This window comes from Ctenopharyngodon idella, chromosome 21 (genome assembly GCF_019924925.1).
Source record: "Ctenopharyngodon idella isolate HZGC_01 chromosome 21, HZGC01, whole genome shotgun sequence".
Taxonomy (NCBI): domain Eukaryota; kingdom Metazoa; phylum Chordata; class Actinopteri; order Cypriniformes; family Xenocyprididae; genus Ctenopharyngodon; species Ctenopharyngodon idella.
In genome coordinates this window covers 17,028,907-17,042,882 of record NC_067240.1, presented here as the reverse complement: position 1 = coordinate 17,042,882, position 13,976 = coordinate 17,028,907, and the positions used below count along the sequence as shown (strand labels likewise).

The window sequence follows — 13,976 nt, the reverse complement described above, 5'->3', positions numbered from 1 at the left end:
TTTTTAGAAAATGACAGATCGTTTTGCTAGATAAGACCCTTATTCCTCGTCTGGGATCGTGTAGAGCCCTTTGAAGCTGCAATTTGGACCTTCAACCTGTTGGTAGCAATTGAAGTCCACTAAATGGAGAAAAATCCTGGATTGTTTTCTTCATAATTTCTTTTTGACTGAAGAAAGAAAGACAAACATCTTGGATGACATGGGGGTGAGTAAATGATCAGGAAATTTTAATTCTGAAGTGAACTAATCCTTTAATATATCTCCGATTGTGTTCATCTGAAAGAAGAAAGTCATACACACCAAGGATGGCTTGAGGGTGAGTATATCATGGGGTAATTTTCATTTTTGGAACTAACCCTTAAATACTTTACCTGACAAAATCCTTGTGGTTCAGTGATGTTAAAGTATGATCTTTCCTTTGCTCTTGTCTGACAAAAACTGCACATTGAGATTAGTGCAGAGATGATCCAGCTGTGACTTCCTGTCCTAGTCTCAGACAAAGGAGCGTTTAATGATAGAGGGTGTGTATTTGATCTCATTATAGCACTCATCATCCTCATGGCTGATCCTCCATTTGCTCTCCTGTGCCGAACGGTGGAGCCACAGCACCAGCACCATCAGAGCCAGCAAGAGCAGGGCCATAGAGAGACTCAACAGCACCCCCTGCAGGATACCTGGGGAATTATCTGGAGCTATAGGGTAACAAAAAAAAAAGTTACTCAAATCAGTTACTCACTCTTATGTCGTTCCAAACCTGTTTGACGTTTTTTCTTCCATAGAACACAAAGAGGTTTTGAAAACTGTTCTAGTCACTCTTATCTATGCAATTACAATGAATAAGCATAGAAAAGCACCATAAAGGAATCATGAAAGTGTACAGAAAGACTTACGTGTGTACACAGACAGGTTAATGTAGCAGTGCTGAGTTCCCAGCGGGTTGGTCACTGAGCAGCGGTAAAGGCCAGAGGTTTGCGCAGACACATTGGCAATGTGCACTGAACCTGTCATGTCACCTGGGACAAAAAATATACAGGTTTATGAAAAACATCAGACATGCAGAAACAGTTTTTTATACCCAAGCGTTTTTACCATCCATGTTCACTGGCAGTGTTGTCTTATCCGGTTCTAGCTTCTCCCAGATCACCTGAGGAGCGGGAAAGCCCTCCACCACAACACAGGACAGTCTCACATTGCCCCCAGCATCTGTGTCTCCTTCCCATAGACACACAGGAAGAGATGGGGGTGCTGCACACACATATAGAGAGTTATGAAACCTGAACACATCCAGCTGAAAACTTAAACACATCTTCACATTACAAGTAGTCTATAAACTGGAAAAAGTTTCAATTCTTGTGTAAAGTGTAGCAGCAGGATCGTCCAGGAATCATGTCTGAATCTGAGCAAAAACTAATATGCATAGATAATGTTGGAAACTTGATAGTCTTGGCAAGTATTGAACCCGTGCATTAGGTCTTAAAGGGTTAGTTCACCCAAAAATGAAAATTCTGTCATTAATTACTCACCCTTGTGCCGTTTTACACCCGTAAGACCTTCGTTGATCTTCGGAACACAAATTAAGACTGCTTCAGGAAGATTCGGAGCGTTATGAATCAGAGTATCGAATCACGATTCGGATTGCGTGTCAAACCGACAAACTGCTGAAATCACGTGACTTTGGCGCTCCGAACTGCGGATTCGACACGCTGATTCATTACGCTCCGAAGCTTCCTGAAGCAGTATTTTGAAATCGGCCATCACTAAATAATTCGTTATTTTGTTTTTTTGGCACACCAAAAATATTCTCGTCGCTTTATAATATTAATATTGAACCACTGTACTTACATGAACTGATTTAAATATGTTTTTAGTACCTTTATGGATCTTGAGAGAGGAAATGTCATTGCTCCCTATGTAGGCCTCATGGAGCCATCGGAATTCAACAAAAATATCTCAATTTGCATTCCGAAGATTAACGAAGGTCTTACGGGTGTAAAACGGCACGAGGGTGAGTAATAAATGACAGAATTTTCATTTTCGGGTGAACAAACCCTTTAAGTGACAGCAGCCTAATAAACTTGCTGATGTCTATGTCGTTAATATTAATCAAACAAGCTTCTATAGGCGTCTTCATCATTCGAATGTGTCAGTAAGCACTCAGTATTGCGCTGCTTGAATATTTACATACCAGCACATATGAGAGGAAATAAAAGTTTGGTACCCACAGAGTGCCTGCAGGTAGTGATGGGAGAAACAAAGCTTTCCAAAGCTTCAAATCAACTGAACCAATTGCTTCGCAAAATGATTCACTGTTTCGAAGCGTTCGAAACGCCACAAGCTGGTGACCCCTGCTGGTCAGAACAATGTAAATGCAACAAAAACTTTGGCAAACATGCATGAAAACACCTTTTACAAACCCATTGCAAATGTTTTGTTGAAAGTAAAATCTATCAAATGCAATTAACTAATACTCTAAAAAGATTAAATATCAAGTGTCTGTATAATATGTGTTGTTTTTATCAATTTTTAAAGCTTGTTTTGTTTGTTCCATGGATGGCTCAGCTAAACAGGCCAATACGAGACTATTAAAGGGGGGTATCACACACAGTTTCTGCCAATCTCGTGTTAATCTTGAGTACATATAGAGTAACAATGCATCCTTCATATCTCTAAAAAGTCTTTAGTTTTGTTATATCTATAAAAGATAGATACGCTAAACCGAGTCTTTACGAAAAAAGCCGAGATCCTGGAGGCATGTCTGCCATCAGTGCTGTGGGCGGAACTAAAGAGTCACGAGCGCGCAGCTTCTGCGTAGAGATCGTCTGTTAGCTGCGACATCATTATAAATAAAAAGGGAACAAAAATGTTCGTGTTGTTTACATTTTATGCACTTGCGTGCCGATTGCCAACAAAACACAGACATCTGATGCAGCTTTACTCACCGCCCCCGATCTGCAAATCCAGCGCCGAACTGGGACTTGTTTACAAAGTATTCATCACCGAAATCCCGAGAACAAACAAACATACGTGCACAACTCCGTTGCTGCCTCGGAAAAACAAACTTCATCCACTGTTCCCTTAACGCTGGGTTCTTGGGAAGCTGAAAAAGGTAATCTTTCCCTCACAATCAAAAACACACTCCTTTGTTTACAGGAGCTGCGTCTCATTTCGGAGGCTGCATCCTCCGGAGGTTGCATTTGAAGGCTGCATACGCAGGGCTCGACAATAAGGACTGCCCGATGTGAACGACGCTCGGGACAGTAGACGGAACGGTCACTTGCCCGATCGGGCCAGTGCTGTAGGGTGTGCGATATATATCGTCTATGATATTGTAATTGTTGATTTAATGATCTGAAATTATCGAGCATGTCCCTCACTTTACAAAAACCAAACAAAAACACACCCATTGAGTGCACGCATGCACTACGTGACGTAGTCTAGTAGGTTAGACTAGTGCGCGTGCATATTTAGAGTGCACGATTTCACTGCGTGATTTAGTGTAAAATGCCTTTAGAATGCCCCAGAATTCAAAATAAGGGGCAAAATGCCCCTTTATATCTTTTATATTTATATCATTTAATATAGGTAACCAATATTAAACAAAGAGTACCGTTTTTCTCCAAATATCAGCACGATTACAAATGTGATATTGATTTTATACAGCGTTCAGTTTAATGAACAAGAACTTAATATCAAGTGATTTACATTTTAGACACCAAATCGCCTGTTTCGCTCTATTTTGCCTACGAAAATAGTTCCAAACAAAGTCCACAGCATTGTTTTGCGTCTCTTGAGCAACACTTCTTGAATGAATCAGCCGTTTGAATGAATCGGTTGAATCTCAATGACTCGCTCATTAACAGTGATTCGCTGCCACCTACTGGCGGGTTTAATTTCACGTTTTAAGTGTCTTCATTTTTTAAATAATTTCAAATAACAGTATTTAACGATTTATTTTTTCAGCATTTCAAAACATTATTTAAGCACCTGTAACTGCTCTTGACTGATTAACTTTAATAAAGTTTAATCTAAAGGCTAGTTATATAGTTGTAGGCCTACATTAGATTACAATTTCTGTAGCTTCCTGTTTAAACCTACATGAAAAACTCGAAAAACATTTTCATTTATATGTTTGTTCTGTTGTATTTATTTTGGCTATTACTGTATTACTGGCTATTATAATTTGATTATTTGTTACTATTTTATTACTTACTGTCTATTTGTCTAACAATATTTAAAATTTAAGTGAGTTAATCTAGTAGCTTTTGGTGTCATAACCCTATTTATTAAGGTTACAAGTATCAAAAACAACAAAAGCAATAACTAGGCTTATTTTATAGGCCCATTTTCTTTTCTTTTATTCATTTTTTTGTTGTGTTGTAACATTTTGGCAGGGCAAGTAAAAATTTGAACCACTGGCCCGACTGGGCCAGTAGAAAAAAATCCTTAGCGTTGAGCCCTGATACGTCATCAAGGATGTCATATTTAAGAAAAGTAACCGTAATAAAATTGACAGATATTCATTGTGAGATGTAAAATACTGTAATTTCTCTCTTACGTTGCAATCTAACGGTTATTTTTCTTAAATGAGACTGCCTCGATGATGTATGCAGCCTTCAAAGGGTGCAGTCCCTAAATTGGGACACAGCCATTGTTGAAAAAGCTCTTGGCTTCCGTATCCCTAACGAAGTGCGTTGATGGGCGTGCTCTTGCTCTTGTTCTGGGTGATGGTGTGCGCACGCTTATCAGGGAGAAGTGCCTATACAAGGAATTCCACTCTCTTTTGACGTCATACAGGACACACTCGAAAAAAACTCTCAGAATCCTGTACCGAAACCGGAAGTAGTGTATTTGGCACAGAAATACTCCGTCACACGTCCAACTCGTGTTTTGAAACTTTGGCCATGTTTAGCATGAGAATGCAACTCTTCAACAGTGTAAATAAGTCAGAATGCATGAAATAGCATTACACACACCCCCCCTCTTATTAAAACATGCTGTCATTCTTAAAGTGCCATTTTTATCAGCAGGGTATTGCTATACACTTCATATAAACGTTATGCGCCATCTTTAGAATTTTGTATTTGAACTTCCGTTTTGTGTATGTTAACAGCTCTGGCATCGCTGTCCATGAGTAACTGGTGAAGTGTTTTTTCTTATTCTAGACTAGACTTAACGAAAGTTATCATAAACATTGTAATGTTTGAAGCAGATGTCACATAACGAATGTCAGTAGACCGGGAAGATTTTAAAACGGGCAGTTCATTCATACATCCGTAAGATCTCACCTTTATGCCGTGGAAATACAAAACTGAAGACAGAACACAACAAGCGCAGTGGTGAAAAGGGGGGGGCTAAATAAGGTCGTGCAACACTATTTGGAACTATTTTCGTTGACGAAGCAGCAACTGTTTTAATTGCCAAATATGTTACTCAATTTACTAAAATTATTGTTTATTTAACTTGTATAAAAGTCATATCACACTCGCAGTCTTAATGGTGGTGTGAATGGTTCGACCAAGCGTGCCACACGAGTCCTGAAAAGTGAAGCCAAAGCGTCTCGATCGCCCCCAGGTGGCTGGAAGCAGTATCTGCTTGTTAAGTCATGACGTAAGGAACGCCGTTTCTGGGTCCAAGCCCTGGCTCGTTTCACTTGAGAATGCCATTTCGACGGCCGTTTATGAGCGCTATTTATTCATATTAAACATTTAACATTTTAAAAAGTTAAACATTTAAAATACTTACAGTCTACACAACAGCCTCCGTTCTCACAGCGTCACAGACATTAATATATTAACGATTTATAAGATGAATCACTGTCTGGCCATCTGGGATTTTGGTATGGAGATAAAGGTTATGATTATAAATTTTTGGTAGTATTACACCACATCATGTGTGTATATTAGCACCGTTTGCTGTTTTCTTTGTGGAATGAGAGAGAGCCTTTGGACCCGGAAGCGCTGCCGCGTGATGTCAGACTTAACAACCAAATAGGTCATAAACCCCGCCCTCTCCATGAAATGTAGTTTTTTACAGTCTATGAGTGGGACACGAGACAAACTAAACAATCAAATTACATGTCAAATATTTTTTTCCAAAGACAATTTCTGTCATTTTAGGCAGTTTTTAATCATGCTGGTGTTAGTTCAAGTGTTCGTTCTTTAAAATAGTTTGTTTTTAGTTAGTTATTTGATGCTATAAAAACTTGATTGACAGCTGAGATTGACAGCTTCTCTGAGTGCAGTCACTGATGCGGCAACTGATGCGGATCTTCGCGATGTGATTGGAGATTTAACTTTAATTTCTACATTTCCATAACTGTTTATTTCACACCGACATGAGTTGTTCTGAGTGTGGGGCGGGACATTGATATCGCGGCTCCAATTTGTGCTCACTACTGCGCAGACTCGGGCTCCAAGTTCACTATGCGCAGGCTCGAGACTCAAGATGTCAGCGCCATAATAGAGTACCTCAGAGATGATGTGTTTTTGTAGGCCAACCCGGAAGTTAGCGGCGCACAGGTTCCCTCGATCCAAAGCCTATGCATTTTTCCCATAGACTTTTGGAAAATCGCAAAAAATAAGCCCTCTGTTTAACAAAGGGTTATGACACTTACACGTTTTGTCTATCAAGATAATCTTTACAAGTTAACACAACATTTACATTTTGAAGCCTAAATAAAGTCGTCAGATATAAAAAGCTAACAGTAGGCTATAAACGGACTACAGCACACCATGGTCGCGGATCAGCGTCACCACCACCAAGCTTCCTCAAAATTTATTTAAAAAAAAAAACTTTATTTAAAAACATGCTCGCTGATTATGATCTGCGCTGTGTATGAATACTTATCCACTTTTTCCATGAGAAATGCTGTCCAAATGTCCTGTTTGTCATTATGACGTCTAAAGTCCCCGCCAAAGGAAGTAGCCCCTTTTAGCAATTTGTTAGCAACCGCCGTTTTTAAGACACAATAAAGGTTTAAAAAAAATCACAAGCGGGTTATAACTGGTGTGTTTTATGTCATAGATCAAAATATGAAAATATTTAAAGGCTTTGTTAACCACAGACCTTATTTCAGGCGATTTAGCAAAAACCCATTCAAAAAACCCATCAACTTTAGGGCGATGGAACCGGAAGTCCTAAAATGCTAACTCGCTTCCGGGTTTTGCCTACAAAAACATGTCATCTCTGAGGTACTCTATTGTCCACTGGCGGCTTCAGTTGCTACAATGGAAGAAAGTGAAGGTGCGTCGTACATCTTTTTTTACAGTCTATGGGTTCGACCTTGTGCTGAGAATCTCAGCCGTGCACACACAGCACTCTTGCTCCTGTGATATTTTTTTATTTGGCTGTAGCAGAACTAGTTAATTGTATAGGACAGGGGTTTTAAAACTGGGACGGGGGTGCAAGGGAGTGACAGGGGGTCCTTGAAAAAGTCTAGAGGAAAACTTAAAAATTAATAAATAAAATAAATAAGATTTAAAAAGTAACTAAATAAATTAAATTAAAATAAATAATTAAATAATAATAATAATAATAATGGCTTGGTTTCACAGACAGTGCTTAGATTAAGCCAGGATTAAGTCTTATTTCAATTAGGACATTTAAGCAGCTTTTATAATTGTGCCTTTCACGAAAAAAAAAAACATTACTGGTGTGCATCTTGAGAAAAAACAATGGCACTGACATATTTTAAGATATGTCAGTGCAAACTGCTTTCAGTTAAGACAGCTCAAACATGCATTTTAGTCTGGGACTAGACTTAAGCCTTGTCTGTGAAACCAGGCAATTAGTTTGTTAGTAATATATTAAATTGATTAAATTAGATTAAATATATACAAATGCTGATCAATATAAATAAATAAAATTAGATTACAATTAAATAAATAATACATTTAACAGTACATTAGCATAGTATGTGGAAAATATATAATAGTTTTACTTAATATAAACAAATTTTAGATTTATAATATTAATTTTTCAGTGTATAAATTGGGTGTTTATAAAAGATAGATGCCGTGTGATGTATGGTACCCAGAACAGTGAGGCTGAGCTCTCCTATGCCAGGGTCTCCTGTCTCAGGTGGGTTGCTGACCACACAGCGATAGACTCCAGCGTCAGACACCCGCGTGTAATTCAAGATGATATCTGCACTCCAGGGCATCCCAGCAAAGCCTACCCTGCCCATGAATGAAGGGCTTTCAATCACCTGCCCATGATCATACACGATCACCTGCACAACGAAAGAGATATCAGTCCTTAGATCTTAGTCAGACTAGCTAGCGCCATATTTCATTTTTAAAAGGAATTAAAACGAGGCTGTGAGGGATGGAAGTACAGTGTGTTCAATGGATCGTAAGTGTTTAACAACATGCCAATGGTTGAGTTGACTAAACATATTTCCAAACACTTTCAGTGGACAAAGATTTCATAAAACTGTTATGAAAGTTGTGAATTTTCAAAAATTACATATGATCTGGACCTTTATACTGCGCTAAGTTGGCATTGTAAAGACTGTAAAAGTCTAAGGGTGCATTTGAATATTCAAGGGATTCATGAATTGATGAAAAACTATCATTTAAATCATACAATTGAAATAAATATATAAAAATTTTATTTTATATATATATATATATATATATACACACACACACACACACACAGTATATACAGGTGCTGGTCATATAATTAGAATATCATCAAAAAGTTGATTTATTTCACTAATTCCATTCAAAAAATGAAACTTGTATATTATATTCATTCATTACACACAGACTGATATATTTCAAATGTTTATTTCTTTTAATTTTGATGATTATAACTGACAACTAAGGAAAATCCCAAATTCAGTATCTTAGAAAATTAGAATATTGTGAAAAGGTTAAATATTGAAGACACCTGGTGCCACACTCTAATCAGCTAATTAACTCAAAACACCTGCAAAGGCCTTTAAATGGTCTCTCAGTCTAGTTCTGTAGGCTACACAATCATGGGGAAGACTGCTGACTTGACAGTTGTCCAAAAGACGACCATTGACACCTTGCACAAGGAGGGCAAGACACAAAAGGTCATTGCAAAAGAGGCTGGCTGTTCACAGAGCTCTGTGTCCAAGCACATTAATAGAGAGGAGAAGGGAAGGAAAAGATGTGGTAGAAAAAAGTGTACAAGCAATAGGGATAACCGCACCCTGGAGAGGATTGTGAAACAAAACCCATTCAAAAATGTGGGGGAGATTCACAAAGAGTGGACTGCAGCTGGAGTCAGTGCTTCAAGAACCACTACGCACAGACGTATGCAAGACATGGGTTTCAGCTGTCGCATTCCTTGTGTCAAGCCACTCTTGAACAACAGAAGCGTCTCGCCTGGGCTAAAGACAAAAACGACTGGACTGCTGCTGAGTGGTCCAAAGTTATGTTCTCTGATAAAAGTAAATTTTGCATTTCCTTTGGAAATCAGGGTCCCAGAGTCTGAAGGAAGAGAGGAGAGGCACACAATCCACGTTGCTTGAGGTCCAGTGTAATGTTTCCACAGTCAGTGATGGTTTGGGGTGCCATGTCATCTGCTGGTGTTGGTCCACTGTGTTTTCTGAGGTCCAAGGTCAACGCAGTCGTATACCAGGAAGTTTTAGAGCACTTCATGCTTCCTGCTGCTGACCAACTTTATGGAGATGCAGATTTCATTTTCCAACAGGACTTGGCACCTGCACACACTGCCAAAGCTACCAGTACCTGGTTTAAGGACCATGGTATCCCTGTTCTTAATTGGCCAGCAAACTTGCCTGACCTTAACCCCATATCTATGGGGTATTGTAAAGAGGAAGATGCAATATGCCAGACCCAACAATGCAGAAGAGCTGAAGGCCACTATCAGAGCAACCTGGGCTCTTATAACACCTGAGCAGTGCCACAGACTAATTGACTCCATGCCACGCCGCATTGCTACAGTAATTCAGGCACAAGGAGCCCCAACTAAGTATGAGTGCTGTACATGCTCATACTTTTCAAAAAATCCTAAAAATCCTTTCTATCTATTGGTCTTAAGTAATATTCTAATTTTCTGAGATACTGAATTTGGGATTTTCCTTAGTTGTCAGTTATAATCATCAAAATTAAAAGAAATAAACATTTGAAATATATAAGTCTGTGTGTAATGAATGAATATAATATACAAGTTTCACTTTTTGAATGGAATTAGTGAAATAAATCAACTTTTTGATGATATTCTAATTATATGACCAGCACCTGTAAATGTTTTCCTGCATGTCATGTGACCATCAACCGTCATCAGAGAACTGTAAACTTGTAAATGTATTGTTAAATTATTAAAATATTAACTTAAAATCTCAGAGGGTACTTGAGGAAAAAAAAAGTTTGAGAATGCCTTATCCCTGGTGTACACAAATTCGGGCATTAAGGACCCTGGCCTACTACACATTGGGACACTGCTTACTCAATTTTCAGCGAAATGACCATACGAGCTTTCGATGTAACATCACCACTGTTATTTCTCAAAAATGGGCAGAACCCTGCAACATTTTAGACAATTTTTAATTTATCTTTAAAAAGTTATCTACATTATGTTTACTACCCGTCTAGCACTTCAGAATTCCCGGTTAAGGGAACATAAGGTGCATCCCACAAAACTTAAGGAGCGAATGTTCAAGTAGACTGGAAGGATTTTGCGATTGAGACAATACATAAAATGGCTGACCCCCTGGTCAGTGCCCTTAATACTGAACCAGGGACCTGATTAAGATGCACCCTAACCCTCACAGCCTCATTTTAATCTGCATTTCAATATGGCATCTGTCCTGACTAAAAGCCATTCACACCAACAACAAAAACTATGGCTGTTTCAGATGCACCCTATAGCAATGACTATATTAGCATCCAGACCAATGACAATAACACTATTTTTATGCTAGGTTTTCCATGTTTAAAGTTGAATGGCTTGTAATTGCCTATCAATGTTTTAAATGTTCAATACATGGGAAAAAAAACCCTCTTAAAGTGATTCCAACCATATTGTTCCCCTGTGCCATTATCACTAGTTGTGGTGTGGACTCCACTAGTCTCATAGAGTTTTTAGAACTTGGTTATAGTTATTGTTATCTTTCTTGGTGTGAATGGACCTTAAAGGGATAGTTCACCCAAAAATGAAAATTCTGTCATCATTTACTCCCCCCAAGTTGTTCCAAACCTGTGTAAATTTCTTTGTTAGGAAGATATTTAGAAGAATGTTTGCAACCAAGCAGATCTCGCCCCCCATTGACTACCATAGTAGGAAAAAAACACTATGGTAATCAATGGGGGACGAGATCTGCTTGGTTACAAACCAAAAATATTCTTCCAAATATCTTCCTTTGTGTACAGCAGAACAAAGATATTCATGCAGGTTTGGAACAACTTGAGGGCGAGTAAATGATGACAAAATGTTAATTTTTGGGTGAACTATCCCTTTAAGTTCTATTAGCTGATTGTATATAGGTGACACCTGTATGGGGGAGTCAGGGTCGGAGAGTGGGGTCAGAGTCCAGATGATGCTGAGTCTGAACAAGGGCATCATGGTGAAGAACGAACAGGGCAGCATGACAGAATCTCCCCGTACAACCTCCAAACCAGATTCCCTCACAGTCACCCGGACTGCACCTGAAGGGGATGGAGGGAAACAGTCAGGCTGGATCCTTTTTAATGTACATTTTTTGCTTGATTTGTGGCGCTTTTTCTTGTTGCAAACAACTAGCAATGATAAATCACTTAGCAGGCCCATTTATTCTACAGTTTTGTTGTGTAGCTCTCAACCTCTCTCCTTCCTTCTCAATGGTTGTCTCATTACTGTAATGATGAGTCCCACCCCCACCGCTCTGCCACCCCCAGGCCTTTGTGTGTGCGTGTGTGTGGGAAAGCATAGTGACTATAAAGCCTTAATTACAGCTGACAGCCTTGGCAAGGACAAATACACCAACTGAGAGAACAATGGGCTTCAAGTCTTATTCTAAAAAAAACTGACCCAAATTACAAATACTCCAATTACTGTAACATTACACATAAAATGCCAATTAAAAATAAAAATGCTCAAATGATCATTGTGATCTTTGTTGCACATTGGTTTTTATTATACCTCAACATTTCATATCAAATGGACTGATGTCAAAAGGGTTTGTAATATGAAAAACATTGAAATGGTATGTTACAATATGTTAAACCCTGGTTAAAATCAGCTGTCTTCAAGTTATCGAGTAACAGTTCACTTCAGTTGTGTAAATGTTCTTCTCCCCAAGTCAAAAGGTATTTCTGACCATATTTAACAGCCTAATGTTAAAAATAAAATCAACACGCACCATATTGAAGAAAAGTGGACACCAAGCAAGCCAACCAGAGGAGTCTCCATCCTGTACAGCCCATCTCTGAGAAGATACGTGTGCGCTATCCTCCATACAGGTCAGTGTGTTCCCCTTCAAACCTCAGTCACTGGCACTGACTGGACAGGCATAACTGGGTTATTGGGCATCAAAGGGGGGCAGTTCTTGTTCTCTCTCCCTTTATCTCCTGCCCTCCCTCTATCGCTCTGTATCCCCTGTAACCACACACAGTGAATAGTTTACATGTCCCTGTAGTGTTGAATAAGAAAGCATCTGCTAAATCAGGGGTTTTCAAATATTATGGCACAGGCTCATAATGTGATGATCCCTTTAGATGACCCCTTTCCTAAAATATAAAGGTAGCTACTACATTTCGCAAGTTTAGGGGTGGTAAGATTTTTTTTAAAAGAAGGCTGCATTTATTTGATCAAAAACAGCAATATTCTGAAATATTAATACAATTTAAACCAAACTGTTTTCATTTTTAATATGTTTACAAAATTTCTGTGTTGCTGTGTAAATTTTCATCATCATTACCCCAGTCTTCAGTGTCATGTGATCCTTTAGAAATCATTCTAATATGCTGATTTAATGTTTAAAAATGTTGCTGCTTAATATTTTTGTGGAAACCATGATACATGTTTTCAGGATATTTGATGATCGGAAAGTTAATTGGAATATATTAATAATCCATATTACATAATCGGATTCCAAAAATTAAGTACCTGTAATTAGGTTATATTACATTTTATATAATACTTGTTTGACTACAGTTACTTTTCTATCGATTACATGATTACATGGTATTCTCAATGGCAGTAAATAAAAAAAGCCTACTGCTAATATAGGTTCAGAAGGATCTGCACACTAAGACCAGCCACTAGTCATGTGACTATCAGTGAAAACTGAGACCCACATAGCATTTGATCACTGCATTTACAGAAATCATTTTATCAACATTGCATATTTAATCAGATCCTGACAAACACATTAATTAGCCTATTATCTGAATTATCACTCATGAGTCATTTAACCATGTATTGCTGTCTTTGGAAGGCTTTTGTCTTTCAAACGCATTAAAATGTACAGATTGTCATTTCATAATTACATGCAATGCAGGGATTCACCAACTTTTTTTTTGTCAGCTGAACCTCTTTGGTTTAATATATTTACTTGAAGTAAGCCATTAGAATTTAAGTTAATAAGTTAGGTCAATAATACAATTAAATAATAATAATAGTAATTAAAGGATTAATTCACTTTCACATGAAAATTAGCCCAAGCTTTACTCACCCTCAAGCCATCCTAGGTGTATATGACTTTGATGAACATAATCTGAGAAATATTAACAAATACCCTGACGCATCCGAGCTTTATAATGGCAGTGAATGGGACCAATGAGTATGAGCTCAAGAAAGTGTCTCCATCCACATCCATCCATCATAAACATACTCCACACAGCTCCGGTGGTTAATAAAGGCCTTCTGAAGCGAATCGATGCGTTTGTGTAAAAATGAAGTAAAATATCTAGCTTCCTCCAGACCACCTTCTGTATTCAAGTTACGAAGAAAGTGTAAACTGGCGTCACGTCAGTTACACTTTTTCCGTAAGTTGAATA

At 38.3% G+C, this 13,976-nt stretch overlaps 1 protein-coding gene across 1 annotated transcript; it reads right to left on the bottom strand.

Moving 5' to 3' along the window:
* Nucleotides 1-318: 318 nt before the first annotated feature.
* On the bottom strand, nt 319-12,401 carry zgc:165604 (uncharacterized protein LOC792578 homolog). The gene is made up of 6 exons (XM_051878886.1): nt 12,395-12,401; nt 11,491-11,645; nt 8,032-8,230; nt 1,090-1,245; nt 891-1,013; nt 319-692 (listed from the first exon to the last, which is right to left on the bottom strand). The coding sequence occupies exons 1-6, from the start codon at nt 12,399-12,401 to the stop codon at nt 493-495; spliced, it is 840 nt and encodes a 279-aa protein (XP_051734846.1). The 3' UTR covers nt 319-492.
* Nucleotides 12,402-13,976: the final 1,575 nt, after the last annotated feature.

What these genes read in the sequence shown, in the direction of transcription:
- zgc:165604 (XM_051878886.1), bottom strand. An exon ending in GCTCAGCCTCACTGTTCTGG is followed by an intron (nt 1,246 to 8,031) that starts GTACCATACATC and finishes ATGTGTGTGCAG; the next exon opens with CACCCCCATCTCTTCCTGTG. An exon ending in TAACCTGTCTGTGTACACAC is followed by an intron (nt 693 to 890) that starts GTAAGTCTTTCT and finishes GTTACCCTATAG; the next exon opens with CTCCAGATAATTCCCCAGGT.